The sequence below is a fragment of the Scleropages formosus genome, chromosome 2, assembly GCF_900964775.1.
Source record: "Scleropages formosus chromosome 2, fSclFor1.1, whole genome shotgun sequence".
Lineage (NCBI taxonomy): Eukaryota > Metazoa > Chordata > Actinopteri > Osteoglossiformes > Osteoglossidae > Scleropages > Scleropages formosus.
The window spans coordinates 13,457,550-13,472,335 of NC_041807.1; the positions used below are offsets into that span (position 1 = coordinate 13,457,550).

Sequence of the window (14,786 nt, forward strand, 5' to 3'; positions counted from 1 at the left end):
GATGGGTACTTCCTGTACAACATACAGAACGGTAGCGCTTCTCCTGCCACTTGAGAGCAGGTAATTAAGCTGAAGTGAGCAGTAAGGAGGCACTGAAAACACACGGGTGCGTCATCTTCTTCGATATTCGAGTTCACCTTTTCCCAGCTGTCGCTTCTCCAGCGTCTGATCAAAGGACCGCAGGAACGGAGAGGAACACAAACACTGAAGATTTATTCTAGATGGGGAAGGCAGTTGTTTACAAGTGACTTGTTCATCTGCGTAGCCTGTGTGTCTCCCTCCCCCCCCACTTCACACACCTTCCCATCACTCCACTCCGGCAAGAGCTCTGATCACACCCTCCTTTGTAATCTACCCTGCTCTTCCCCTCCGACGGGCAGTGAGTCAAGAGGCTTACGCTGAGAGCAACTGGTGTCCACGTGTGCCTCGTTGGACGGGCGGTAGGTAGGGGCAACACACGTGCACATGGACACACACACAGATCCGGACACGAAAGAACACTCCAGAGGTACACAGATGGATATTTCCTGACACGTCAGTTAGGAGACGCCAGGCTGTAGTCCGCACACTTAATAATGGGCTGCCTGGCTCCAACGGTGGCAGCTGGTAGCGTAGTGATTAAACCTACTGCCTTTGGCCACAAAGGTCTCAGGTTCAAATAGTTCCTTCAGATGTAGTACCCTTAAGCAAGGTGCTCATTCTAAATTACTATAGTAAAATTACCCACCTGCTTAAACGGGCAAATAATTGTAAGTCACTTTGGAGAAAAGCATCTGCTAAATAAATGTAAAGCACACTGCCATCTGGTCTCTGTTTATGACAGCTATGGTGAGGATGTCTCTCCTTTTTCACTTATCTGTGCTCTGAAAGCTTTTGGCCTCGTTGCCTTTTTGTTTACGCAATCCAGCTCTCTTTGATGAACCCGAGGCTTCCTGACCCCGGATGGTAGGAAGCCTTGGACTTTGCTAGCCGAGGCGAGCGGCTCCTCTTCCGCTTTACAGAAAGAGCACTTTGTTGTGCAAAACCAGTGGACGTCACGCCGAAACAGTTCTCCCTCCCGCACACAGGTCACAAGACACGAGTTCCTGTCACGTTCACAGGCTCACGGGCTGCGGAGAACCTCTCTGCTCACCTCAGCACAAAATATGGCAGTGGCTGCACAAGTGCAAAAAATAAATAATCACATAAAAGTGCAACACAGTAAATTCACGCCGCTGCGGTGGGGGACACCCCCTGTGCCGGTGTTGTCCTTTTACATTTCCCTCGTCTTTCTCCTGCTTAATGGACCACCGCTTTGTCTGCGTGTGTTCCTGGGCACAAATGTGAATGTGTGTGCGAGTGTGGGGCACTTTCTGTGTTTGTGTGCATTCATCACTGCCCTTGTTTGGGTTGTATCTATGTGTGTTTCTCCAAGTGCAGGAGTGTTCGTTCGCCTCTGCTTTCCTGTAGGCCTTTGAGTTTGCATGCGTGAGCGTGTCTATTCGGTGTGCCTGACGACCATTTCGAGGAGCTCGCAGAAGTAGGTAAATTATTAAATGAGATTAGCCAATGATTAGATCTGATACAGAACGACTGTGCTCAATTCCCGTGGAAACGAAACCCCTGGTCCAGCACCAGGGGCTTGAAAAGCAAGAGGAGTGCCGATGAGAAAGACCCTTTAGACCAGTGTTCTCGTGTAGACACCAGAAACTAATGGGTTTCCTTTGGACTTGAAGTCATTGTAAGAACAGGAATAGAAGGAGACAGCAGCGTGGATTCAAATGGAACGTGTTGCTTCTCCACCGTTTACCAGTGCAAGCCTCGGGAGCTGCGGGCTGTCAGATTTGATGGACTGTCCATCGTGATGGGTCTGCGAGGGACGGTTGCGTGCGGAGAGCTGTGTTCCAGCGCTTGCTGAAGAGCAGCTGCTGAAGGTCTGGTGACCTCATACCATCTGGTGAAGGCCTAAGGCCCATCCTTAATCTCCCCTGTCTCCTTCACCCTGATCCTGCTCTGTCAGCTGCTGCTGGCCTTCAGAAACAGGGTAACCAGATACACATACTGCACACACACACACACACACACACACAAATGCAGAGACAGAGGCACACATATCTACACACGCACATAGGCCCACACGCAAATACACACAAAAACACACACAGATGCAAGCGCACAAACGCGGAGAGGCTCACTATGTACATTGAAAAGCCAGTGCTGGAAGAAGGTTCTGAAACTTCACAGAGGAAGAGGATGATGTAAGCTTTCTCTCTAGAGCTAACAGAAGGATAAAAAGCCTCGGGGTTGACAGATTTACACATTTCGGAATTTTTCACCAACCAGCCACCTTTGCAACCAGGTATAATCTCCTAACAGGTAACATCGATTTAGATAAACGAATACTGTGCAGAAACCGCGGAGACAAGTAACACAAAACAAAGAACGGTGTTTTTCTTACTACGGAAGATGCTGACTAACTGAGGCCGGGGCACTATCGCAGAGTTTTAGGGAAAAAGACTGATTGATTTTTATTTTTACCACAGTTTTACTGAACTTGAATGACCGTAACCGCGTCGCTGCCGCACGCAGTCATGCACACGCAAAGCCTTTCTGCCCTGCGTGGCCCAGCCGGAGGAGAAGGGAGCTCGGCCAGGCTGCGAGAAGGCCCGGGGCTGCCTCTATCTCGGCTCAGAATCGGTACGTCACATTTTCTGCGCTCTTCTCACCACCTCGCGCTAGCGCCGGGCACAGGGACTCGCTGCGGTGTCCTCCGAGACAGAAAACAGGAAACAGCTGAAGCTTTCAGTACATGAGGTTTTTCTTCTCTCCTCAGTTCGCGGAACTGAGAGAAAATAACAATCACTAGAAAAACAAGCAGGCCCATCGCTGCCTTGTGCTATTGTTTACAAGCGACAGCTTTCTGACGAAGCGTGTGTGTAACCTCTGGGAATGTCCGTGACTCTCGTCGCGGCTGCATATACACAATTCCTGTGTGTCTGCCGTGTTTGTCTCTGTCTGCCAAGGACCCCACATACATACTGCTGACAGTACACATTCCTGATTGCTGAATATGAGTGCAGACACCCACCGTGACCCACTGTGTCAGACTCTGAAGTGGGTGTTTTCACTGAAAGGCCCGCGGCTGATATATGCGCAGCTGGGTAACGACAGTTTGCGGCCTTTTCGCTGCCTCTATCAGCAGACCTGGCACGCTGCTTAGCGCGCAATCCGCCGTCTGCCGCGATCTGCTCTTATCATGGGCTTTCTTGAGTCTTCCTATCAGTGTCGCTCTGACCCAAGCTCTGCACCAACCCCCGGTCACTGCGGAACATTCCGGAAGGGCTCGAGGTACTGTGGCATGCGCAGAAGGAGATTAACCCAATTCCCTTAAGATCCTAGGTAATAGCGGACATGCAGACTCACAAAACACACACGTTTTCAGCACGATGTCATAACTATGACAATGATTACAATTATCATTAGGCAGAAAAACTTCAACACATCATGCCTTTATTACGCTTCTCCAAAGCAACTTACAATGTTAAGACACAATTATTCGCCCATTTATATAGCCGGATAATTTTACTGGAGCAATTTATGACAAGTACCTTACTCAGCAGCACTCTAGATGAAGGTGGGAATCAAACCTGCTATTTCTAGGGCCAAAGGCAGAAGCTATAACCACTATGTTAGCAACTATCACCACATGCAGTCAAATGATTCACAGTTATATCAAATGACACCCTGCGATGGGCTGGTACCCCTCCAGGGTGACCTCTGTTTGGCCTAGCACCATATACTTCCAGGATAGGTTTTGGACCACCATGACCCTGACTTGGACAACCAGTTCTTGATTGTGACTCATTGACTGGCTCACTGACTGACAATAGCAAATGATAACACAAGACTTCAGGTGCAGAAACACACTGGCAAACAAATGCACTGACTCATAGTCTCCTCAGTGTCAGCTTGTCTTCTAACAGTCTTGTTCTTACACAACACTGATCATCTTAAGGGCAAAACAGACCAGAATGTATGATGGCTGTAGTCATGGTAACCTCAAAAGCTGATCAGACACATCGGCTGGAGTGATGGATACAGACCTATTGGCTCACCCCCCGTCCCCCAACCCAACCCCTAATGAGTGCCTTGGTCGGATGGACTGAAAGGAAGGAATTAAGCGTTTCTAACATAATGTAACGAAACCAAAACGTTCAGCTAATAGAAAGTCCGGTGGCTTCCAGACTCTGGTTTTTCCCTAGAGTTACAAAAAACCACCGATCTGTGGTTTGGCGGTCAGAGGTGGGTGAGCCGTGGGGAATGACCACGTCAGAGAGAGACACAGAGACGGAGACAGAGTCAGGGAGACAGACTGGAACTGAGACAGACGTAGAGAGAACGAGAAAGACAGAGATTTGTGTTCAGTCAGGCAGCCAGCTATTATGGAGCACTTCTCTGGGAGAAGATAACACCCATCTGGGCTGGAGAGCAGGATCACAGGGCAACAGGATGGCAGGACAACAGGGCTGCAGCACTCTGCTCCTCTTGTCACGTCTGTTACAAGCCAAAGGAATGTAGGTAGCTGAAGAGGGGCATCGCTGCATAGGCTTTGAGAATGTTGTTGAGGACAGGGAGGATGGGCACCAAGCAGCAGAGGAGGGTGAAAGGCAGATGGACCCCATCTGGGCAGAGCAGAGGAGCTAAGAAGAAAATAGAAGCGAAACACCAAGCACACGCTGGATTCCTAATGAGTATTAGTAGTATTAGTATTAGTACAGTCATCTCCACCTGTAACAGCTGCTATGAAACCCCACCTCCTCAAAGCAATGTTGTTGTGATGGGTCAAATCCCGTACTTAAGTATAGTCACACAGGAGGCAGGAGGGACATCACAGTCCAGCATTTTCTCATTTGGCAGTGTAGCAGAGGGACAAAAAGGTATACCGGCCAGTCATACCTTACGCCGGTGGGTAAGGCTCCACTTGGCACAGAAGTCAAACTTGCAGTGCTGTGCCGTATAACGTTGTGCCATTTCGAAGAGCAGCAACCCACAGAAGCAAGCCCTGGCACCCACCTATGCCCACCAGCACCCCCCAGCTCCACCAGCCCCTATCCAGGCCTGCTTGGCCAACTTCAAAACAAACAGCACACATGGTGGCCATCTGGGCGGATATACCCTGCTAATCTGTTTTGTTTTTCTTTACTGGCCCAATCACTTAGTGAACTGCAAATCCATGAAAGGGCGATAGAAGAAGGCCTGGATGGCAGGCAGCAATCCAGCCTTTTTCCCCTTCTACTGTGTGGGAGTTGAGAACTCATGTTCACCTCTGTGCATTCATTAGAGGTGCCGCCAAAGACTAAACGTGGTGTGTTCTTGAAGTGCAGGTGCAAGAGTGTGTATTCTGGCAAAATCAGAAACACCATGTTTACCCTTTAGACTCAGCTCTTTGGAGAACAAGCAGAGAAGAGCGATCTCGCAGCGTTTGCTGGACGTCTGATCGGAGCAGCAAATCAAACATCATCGAGGGCCAACGGCGACGCGACTGAAAACTGAAAGGTGAAAGCCACACTGGGTGAGGAAAACCAACTATGATATTTGCTTTTACTGCCTGACTGCGTTCAGCTTCGAGTTTCATTTTCACCCTCTGGGGGAGGAAGTTACCAAAAACCACTGAGGTACTGAGATCTCTCACAAAGACAAGGCAGATGGAGAACAGGCGAAAACAAGCTTCAGGTGAACACCCACGATGTCGTCCGTGAATCTGGAATCCCCGCAGCCACTCCCCCTCGAGCAGCACCTGTGGATCACTGTAATTAATGTCAGCGCCGCCCGGGCCTCTGGGGACAAAACTGCCCGAGCAAGTCCAACCAGATCTAACAGCACCAGAAGCACACACACACACCCACACACACATACACACACACACGTGACACAGAGAACAGAGGCTCGTAAATCTGCCTCGGACCTCAGTTCCAGCTGCCATCTCGTCCACACAAAGCTATCCACTGTGATATTTCCTCAAAGAGGGACTTGATGTGTGACGGGCATGAACAGCGTATCCCGTGTTGGCGGGATCTGACAGAGAGCCAAGAGCGATGGCGGATTATCGCCTTGTGTTTCGTGAGCACTTTGCGTTAAACAACACTGTACAGCGACTGCAAAATCCACAGGCAAAACAAAACCGTGCGGTAAAAGGAAAGACACCGGTGAATAAAAAATCTAATCAAAGCGTTCGGCATAATTATGTTCGGTTTAAACAAGAAAAAAAACTCAGATTTCAGATGCATTTATGTGATAACTGAATTAAATAGCGTTGGAGTCAAATAAGCATCTGCAGTTATTGCACCCTAATGCCATCGCGTTTTGCTAGTTATATTTCCATCACACTGCATTCTCTACCCGCTGTGGCCTTTTTCCAGTTCTCTTAAATGTGAGTTTTCATGTAGTGACTGGTGACAGCAGCAGACAGGCTTCGTGTGGGACAGATCGTAGCTCTCCACGGGGTCAGCCTCCACCTGCCAAGCCCATTTTTCCCACCTCCATTACCAAGAGTCACAAGGCTTTTTTTCCCCCACCACACTTAGCACCAGCAAATACTAAAAGATTGCTCCAGAAACTTGAGAACATTACTGTGCTTTACCCCAATACAAACACCGATTCCCTTTTTTGAGTTTTTTTGATTTCGTAGAAGTGGTCATCTTCTATCTCAGGTGGCATCAGCCAGATTAATAGGCACAACCGGAGCCGGTTTTTTCTTCAGGAATTTGGATGCCTTGCGCTCTTGCTGTACCACAAAGCTATCAGCTTCCATCTTCAGCCCATGATGGTGGGAAGCTGATCCTCTCTTTGACAGAAACTGCCACCTGTCTGATTGGGTTCGAATGTTTCATAAGCCTGTAAAAAAAAATACCAATCTGAGCAAATGGTAACCAAATTCTAGTTAAGGGTCATAAAGACAATGCACCAAATTCTTGCAAAACTCACTACTCACTGAGCAAAATGCAAACCAAAAACCCAAGATTGCACTACAAGTACATGGCCAGCAGATTTACTGCTTTCATGGGGAAGTCGTGAACCCAATACTCCCTTTCCGATGTTGTCGTGACAAAAGCAACAGCGCTCGAGAATCGGTGACTCATGCCTCCTGTTGCACTGCAATTTTTAATTAGACAAAAACAGGAGTCCAAGATGCTGGAGCGTGTGACAGAAGGTTGCACGCATGTGTTTTTATTAATTGGGCTATTTCTATACGCATGCTCATTCCATACAACGCTCATCGTGACATTCATCTCACAGAATGCAACGTGAACTCGGTAATTCTGCAAACCGATAGTTCAGCCTGCATTTGGCCTTTTGGTTAAACCTCTTCTGGTAAACATTGAAGGACATGAAGTGGAACACAGGGCTTCATTAAGATGACATGAACACAATCTGTATTTCAGCTCCAATTTTTTCAAGAGCTTTAATAGCACCCACTTTAAGTTGCAAAAAAAAAAAAAAAAAAAAAAAAGACTAAAGCCACAAAGGATACTGCCAAGATAGGAAATCTTTTATTACAGAGGGAAAAAAAAAAAAAATTCTTCCAAAATATAGAAATCTGTACAACTTCCTCACAATCAATTTACATGAACTGTACAAATTTACAGCAGTTCATCATGATGTCCCCAAGGAAAAGTAAAACAAACAGCAATGTACTGGCATGAAATCACAGGAGAGCTTTTCACTTATGCAGCTAAGATTTTAAAATCATGTAAGAATTAAAAAATAAAGGATTATAGACTATCAGCAGAGTTTGGAGACTGGGGAAAGGGAAGAAAAAAATTAAAATAAAAAAAAAAATTGCTTTGGTCCTTGCCAAAATACCCTTTAGTACAGATATAGTGACAATAATACATTCCAAAACATAAGACCAAAAGAAGAATCTCAATTTTAAGTATCACAGCACATCAGTTTCTTACAGGCAATGTTTTGCACAAATTCCAAGCACACATTTTTGCATGATGGCATAATCTATAATATATGCATAACATTACGCCCACAAACGTGGGCCCATCTGAAAGGCTTCTGCTTGACACGCTTGTGAAAAATAGAGAGCTCCTTCTTCCTAGGTTTATGGTTAAGGACGTATTGCTGTCTGCTAAGGGCTTCTGGAAGGTCCAGGGGCCAAGGCCGGCTCATCAATACATTCCAGGACAGACTCCTTGTGGCAGGAATTCATGACTGACTCACAGATTAGTGCATTTTATGTGCTGAATATCAAACTCCTTTCTCATTATTACAGAATACATTTCTAAAAGCCATGAGCAAAATGGGAAATATGCACATTTTTGTTTTTATGGGGAGTGGGGTGGTGAAAAAAAGCGAAGAAGGGAAAAAAAAAAAAAACAAAAAAAAAAAAAAAACCAAACAAACACTGTACCAGCCAGAATGAAAAGCCAGATTCTTTTCTTATGCATCAGTCCTGCCCCCACTGTCACATTTGCCCAATTAAGCATTATCAACCCCTTCTTCCTGACCACTACAGGGTTAGTGAAAGGTCAGAGAGCGTGCACTGTGCGTGTGCTGGTTGGCTCACCGCTGCCAGGTGCGAGCATGAGGTTGGGGGACCCCAGGGGGTCCTAGCTGCCCTTGGTCGATGTGTGGCCCTGTGCACCTGAGCAGGGGAGTGTGATATGTGGCATGGCACGCTCTGGGTGAGCAAAGGAGAGACTGAGAACCTCAATCAAGGTGGCCATTATTGGAAACTGCTCAAGGCTTACACCTGAAAACAACCACTAGTCCATCACTATGAACACACCCCTACACTTGTTCACGATTGATATTGTGAAAAACGGTGCACTGCTACACAAGGGGGGTGGAGTCAGGTAATGATCGCACTTTCTCCTCTCATCTGACAAATGACGCAAATAATATACACAAGACATCTGGATGCACAAATGGAGTCATCGCAATAATATAGTCCTAAAAAACTGAATGATACAAGGAATTTTCCCCTAAAGTTCTAAACTCTCGTCCTTTGAGGTCCAGGAGTTGTCTGGAGGGGCAGACAGAATCACACATGGTGGTTACTCCAGTCAACAGTGTTTTGTGAAAGCAGAAGGTCTTCTTTCACTTTGGCAGTGAGAAGGAAACGTCCACAAAAACATCCATAAACTCCGCAGAGCAAAACCTGACTCAAAGCAGAATCAACAGGGTCTCAAACACAACATTAAGATCCTGCAATCTAATCAAATGAACTGCACTAAAAACAGACTCATCTACCAGGTGTGGAAACAGCCAACAGAACATACTGATCTAAACCTGCAGGCAAATCTTCAGAAAACATTTCATTATAAAGAATGGAATGCAGCAGTTACTTTCATTTAAAATATACATCCCATACAATCTAAATGTCAAAGTGCATTTAACATCAACTGTAAGGAAGAAAACAATCCCTTCAGAGCACTGTGGTCAGGGACTTCAAGGTACTTGGTAAACCAGTGCAAATAGGGCAAAGGGGGGGGTCACACTGATTCTTTACCTTTTGCCATTTTAGGTTTTGTCTTTGTCATTCAGTTTTGACAAAGCAGGTTTCTGAAATGGACATCTTCAAAAATGCATCTGAAAGGCTTTACAGTCGAAAAGTTACAACCAGAGCTCAGGTGTCCTGCAATAAACCTTACCTGCACACCTCAACACTTGGAGATGACCTTCCTGGGATTTAACTTTGGCTGTTCTGAAGTCAAGAGATGTGCCAAAAAGTTTTGACAAAGGAGCACTCATTAGCTTAGACAGTTCATCTATACACTTAACATCAGAACCCCAAAAAGAAAATGTTCCATGAAATTTAAATCTGTTTTCTTGAAAATTTCCCTCCCTCTGTCCACCCTAACAAACAAGTGATTTTTTTTTTACGGTAAAAACTGAATGAGACCATCAGACAGGGACCGTATGGACAGTAAGATGGCCTTGAGAAACGGAACAATGATGCCCCAAAGTGCAAAATCCATACTGACACTCCCCCAACCTGCCTGCCACAGAGATCTTCATAGCTGCCCTGCAAGCTGGACACCTCACCAGTGCCCTCTGAGAATCCAAAGCAAAAAATAAATTAAAAAAAGAGGGAAATAAAAAGCAGAAAAAAAAAGACAAAAAAAAAAAAAAAAAACTGTTTCCAACTTCCATCCCCTGAATGATAGACCACATCCTTAACTCATCTTCATTTTTCCTCTCTTTTTCAGCTGCTTGTGATGAAGCAGTGAGCCCTTAGCTGGACACAGTCATCATGTTATATGCTTTGGAGGGGCTGGTCCGGCCCAGCAGGAGCTCTTCCTTGCAGCTGATTCGGCTGTCCACCAGGGTAGACAGTCCCCCGGGGGAGGCAGAGGCAGAACTGGTGGCTGAGGAGGTGGTGGCAGAAGCGGTACCTCCAACGGCAGTCGGCTGGGACTCATAGAGCACGCAGATGGACCCATCTTCACCAATGCGGTAAGACACCTCGAAGGGGTCCACCCACAAGGTGAGCTCGCTGGGTAGGAGGCCATACAGCTGCTGAATGGAAAGTCCAATGCGCTGGCCTGCCTGGCCAACCAGTGGATCCATCTTATGGTTGATACGGATGCAGCGGTAACCAGAGCCCTTGCAGGGCCGGTCCGGGAACCAGTGGTGCTGGTACTGCTCTGTGGAAAGAGTCACAAATGGAAGGGTGTTAATGCAACAAATGAAGGAAATCCTCAGGAAAATATATAAAGTGCTCACATTCTCATGTTTTGGTGACAAAGCTAAAGGCACATTAAGAGCAGGCCTTGGGCATTTTAATCACATGAAGTACTTAACAGTTTTATGATTCTCCTTGAAAGGAAGTTGGAAAAAATAAATAACCCTGACGGCTGAAGGCAAATCTTTGATGTGGTTCATTACCACACATGTAAATGAGAGCCGAGTCCAATTTCTTCATATTACACAACTACGAAACAAAGACCTTGTAGAATGTTTGTGTGAGCTTATTTTTATGTAACATCCTTCAGCCAGGCTGTGGACAGACATGGACAGACATTCAAGTAGGACTGGGTCCTCAGTAGTATAAATAGCCCCCAGGCTCAGTCCATTAAACCCCCACAGCCCAGCTATCTCCCAGCCTACGTGAGGGAAAGCAGGTCCCAAGATTGCGTCACAGACCCAAGCAGCTGAAGGCCGACATCAAAAAGTCCTTTAGGAACACCTTATTTAAAGGCAAAGATCAACATGACATTTTTCCAAAGCAGGACAAGCCACGAAGCCACCACCTGTGCACCATTTCATCAATAGCAGACAGACTATTCTACTGTAATACGTCGCTGCTGTACAACTGTCAGATTAAGCCTTAAAGAGAGAATCTATAATAGTACTTGCTTACTCTTACGGCTACAGGGTGCAATGTTATTTTATGAACTTATTTCAGTGCCGTGTTGTATCTCGGGACACGCAACTGTCCTGTCAACTGCCAGAAAAGGAGGATGGTTGAGAACGTGATCAGCCAGAGCTCGCAACTAATCTCGTTAATCTTTCACACATTCCAACGCCCACAAACACTGTACAGTACATTTTCCATAAACAAAGTCAACAAGAATGTAGCTCAGGCCTACATTCAAGCAGCAGTCAAAACTCCACCCCCGGTCTACGTTTCTACATCTTGAATTGATCCAATTTCTACACATTTGTATTCTCTGGTAGTCATGATGTATACATTAGATGCCTCATGCTACAGCAAGTTCTGCATCAGATCCTAATTATAACCCAGCTCAGCCTGGCGATATGGGAGAGGAGTTAGGTACGAGTTCGCAGACCTCCCCCTCCCCCATGCAGCATTCCTGTGTCTGACATGGCTTATATGCTAGTTAAACTGGCGTGCCCCTTCTCAAACTTCTGAAGTAGGCCACAGACCCCAGGCTGCCATGCCACACCTGGCAGGCACGTTGCGTAACAACCCTCCCCTGTGCTAAGGGGAGGGGGGGTGGGGGGGATGCACCGATATCCCGGCTGAAGCTTTTGAAATCCTGGGACTTTCCAGAACGCTGAAGGGCAGATCCCAATATACTGTAGTAACTTTCACTAGAGTACAGAACAGAGTCCTTCATAATATGCTACAAAACTTCTATTTAACATCTATTTATCATTTTACCCCTTTCTTACTCGAAGGGTTGATAAGTCTGGCAGCGCTGGGAGACCACCTCCTCTAGATGGCTTCTTCAAACTTGACCTGCACTCCCCGGAAAATTTCCAAATGTGGCAGCAAAACAAACAAAACCCAGCAGGGTGTGTATCGTTTGTCGGCTCCGCCGTTTAAGGTTCATTTAAAACAAATGACTCCTCCAGAACAGGAAAACGGTAAGACATTAAGTAACACCCTATGGCGAGTTTTAACAATAATCAAGATCCAAAGCCAAGAGTAGGTCTCATACCAAACGCCTCTTCAACAACAGCGAAAGCAAGAATCATCTTCCTCGTTCATTTGTAAGGTGGTTCACTGTAGGTATGGGTGTAACAAGGTAAGGGATGTATGTCTGGACCGATCAGCACTGCGTTCAGTGTCAGCCCCAGTATTTGTGTATAACTCCATTAAGTACTATTATTAATATTTTGTCCCCAATACCTGACCCGCCGATTCCCCCCCTCCATCCCCCAGAAACCCTTCCCAAACTGTACTGTCCTATCTGTGTCTGCTGACGCATGAAAGCCATTTAAATTAAGTAAGCGCTACAGATGGGACCGGTGTGTCATCGCGTGGACTGTCCACCGCACAGGATCCGCTCCGCTCGCGGAGAAGCGAGCAGGTGTGTGCGCAAGACGAGGCGCACCTTCCACGCGCTGTACGGCCGCGTCACACGGTCCTGTTTTACCGTACCGCTGTTTTTGGGTACTACTGTACAACCTTCTTTACAACAATAATAATATGCTTTGTGAAAAATCTACAGTTTCCGTCAAGTAAATATGTACCCCTAACATACATACATGATACACTATTGGCACAAGTCGCTCATTCCGAACATTACCCGACTTGAGTTGAGGATACTTCACATCACACTGACTACGTCGTATTAATTCTCAGTCTGCTGCTGTCGTCATTTACATAACTGTATTTTGGAGTAAACTGGAGAGTAAATATATATATATGGGGCACCAGCTGCTGCCTTTGCCGGGGGTACTTGGCTTGCTTGAAGTACTTACAACGTTACACTGCCCGGAGCTGTATAAATTAGTAAATATTATGTGTAAGTAGCTTCGCTTTGGAGAAGAGCGTCTGCTAAATTAATAAATGTACTTGTACTATAATATCATGTGTGACATGTACAACCTGGAGAGGAAAGTGGTTTTGAACTAAATGAAAGATTTGAGGTATACTGGCCGTCCCGAAGGCGAAGCTCGCCCTGCGCGTTCCCGTGTAGCTATGACGTAATTCCACAGAACAGCTCCCTCGGGAGCGCTCTGCTCGTCCTTTTCCGTACAGTATAAACCTTCAGTCTTCGTAGGTAATAAGAACAAGCGCGCCTCTGGACGCTGAAAATAAGCAAGTTGCTTTCAGAGCCACACAAGTGAAGCGTGTGTTCGCGGATTCGTGTCGATAGCAGTGGTAAATGCACTGACTTATGGCATAAGTTATGCCTGTTTCGTGTCGTACGCGTCATATACTTTTTTTGTCACAAATTGGTAAACAAACCAGAACGACGTCCGTGTCTCTTTGTGTCTTATGAAGGTTTCAAAAAAATACCTGAACGGAATGTTCAAAGCGAGAGAGACAGGCGAGACGCGCGAGCGCGCACACGCCTACCTGCCAGCATGTCCTGGAGAGACTGGCTGAAAGTTTGCAGCTGGCGGTCGTTCACATGTCCCTTTATCCGCAGGAATCTGGAGAGAAACCCGACGGCGGCGGCGATCTCCGGCTTCATGGTGCCCCGGGCACGAAGCGTGTGCATGGATAAGGTAGTCTTTGCGTCTTTTCTCCGTATCCTCTGCTCGGACTCGGGCTGGGGCTCGGAATCGTGTTTCTTCGAGGTATTACTTCTTGGAGACCTTTGCTGGGCATTTATTTGTCGAGGTGGGGAAGTTTCGAAGGGTAAGTGTACCTGAACGGTACGGCGCGGGGTTGCTCGATGTTGTTTTACTCGTAGGAGCAGGGATCGTGAAGGTGCCACGTCGCCACCTTCGAATCCCAGACCTTCTTCCACCAAAGTGATCGTTTCGGTGCAGTAAGTGCTTCTTATACAGCCCCCGCCGACGTGCCACAGTGACACCAGTAGCGAAGGCAAGAAAGGCAGACCAATCAGCAACCGGAATCAAGGTGACGGCGCAGTCGGAGGGCGGGGCCTTTTGCGTCACCTCTCAAAATAAACAAAGCTTGTGATGGGGCACGGCGACGAGCCTGAACCCCTCCGCATGACGGACCCGTTAGCCGCGATCGAGGGAACACCCCCACAGTTACATTTATTTCTTAGGAGCCCTTTTTTCTCCAAAGCGACTTAACACTGTTAGTTTCCGTTATTTACCGAATAATACGAGGAGGAGGGTAATTTTTTGAAGTAGCAATTCCGTACCTAACCTACCTAAGCTCAAGGGTACGGCAGTAGAAGGTGGGATCTGAACCCTATGAGCTCAAGGTGGAAACTCTAGCCATTGCGCTTCCTAACCCTGGACAGGCGAAGTTACAGATCAGGGAATGAACACACCCACACATACACACACAAAACAGCAGTTACTGCGGCACTGAAACACGTTGCACAACTGTGTTTTTATGCACCGCCTTCGTCCCTTGGCGCATGCGCAGTGCCCCACTGCGTGCGGTAAATATATAT

The 14,786-nt window shown here is 46.8% G+C and overlaps 1 protein-coding gene across 1 annotated transcript; it reads right to left on the minus strand.

Moving 5' to 3' along the window:
* Positions 1-7,554: 7,554 nt before the first annotated feature.
* On the minus strand, positions 7,555-14,179 carry btg1 (B-cell translocation gene 1, anti-proliferative). Its single transcript, XM_018747520.2, has 2 exons — positions 13,766-14,179; positions 7,555-10,637 (listed from the first exon to the last, which is right to left on the minus strand). Exons 1-2 carry the CDS (start codon positions 13,908-13,910, stop codon positions 10,225-10,227), a joined length of 558 nt encoding a protein of 185 aa, XP_018603036.1. The 5' UTR covers positions 13,911-14,179; the 3' UTR covers positions 7,555-10,224.
* Between the last annotated feature and the right edge of the window lie 607 nt (positions 14,180-14,786).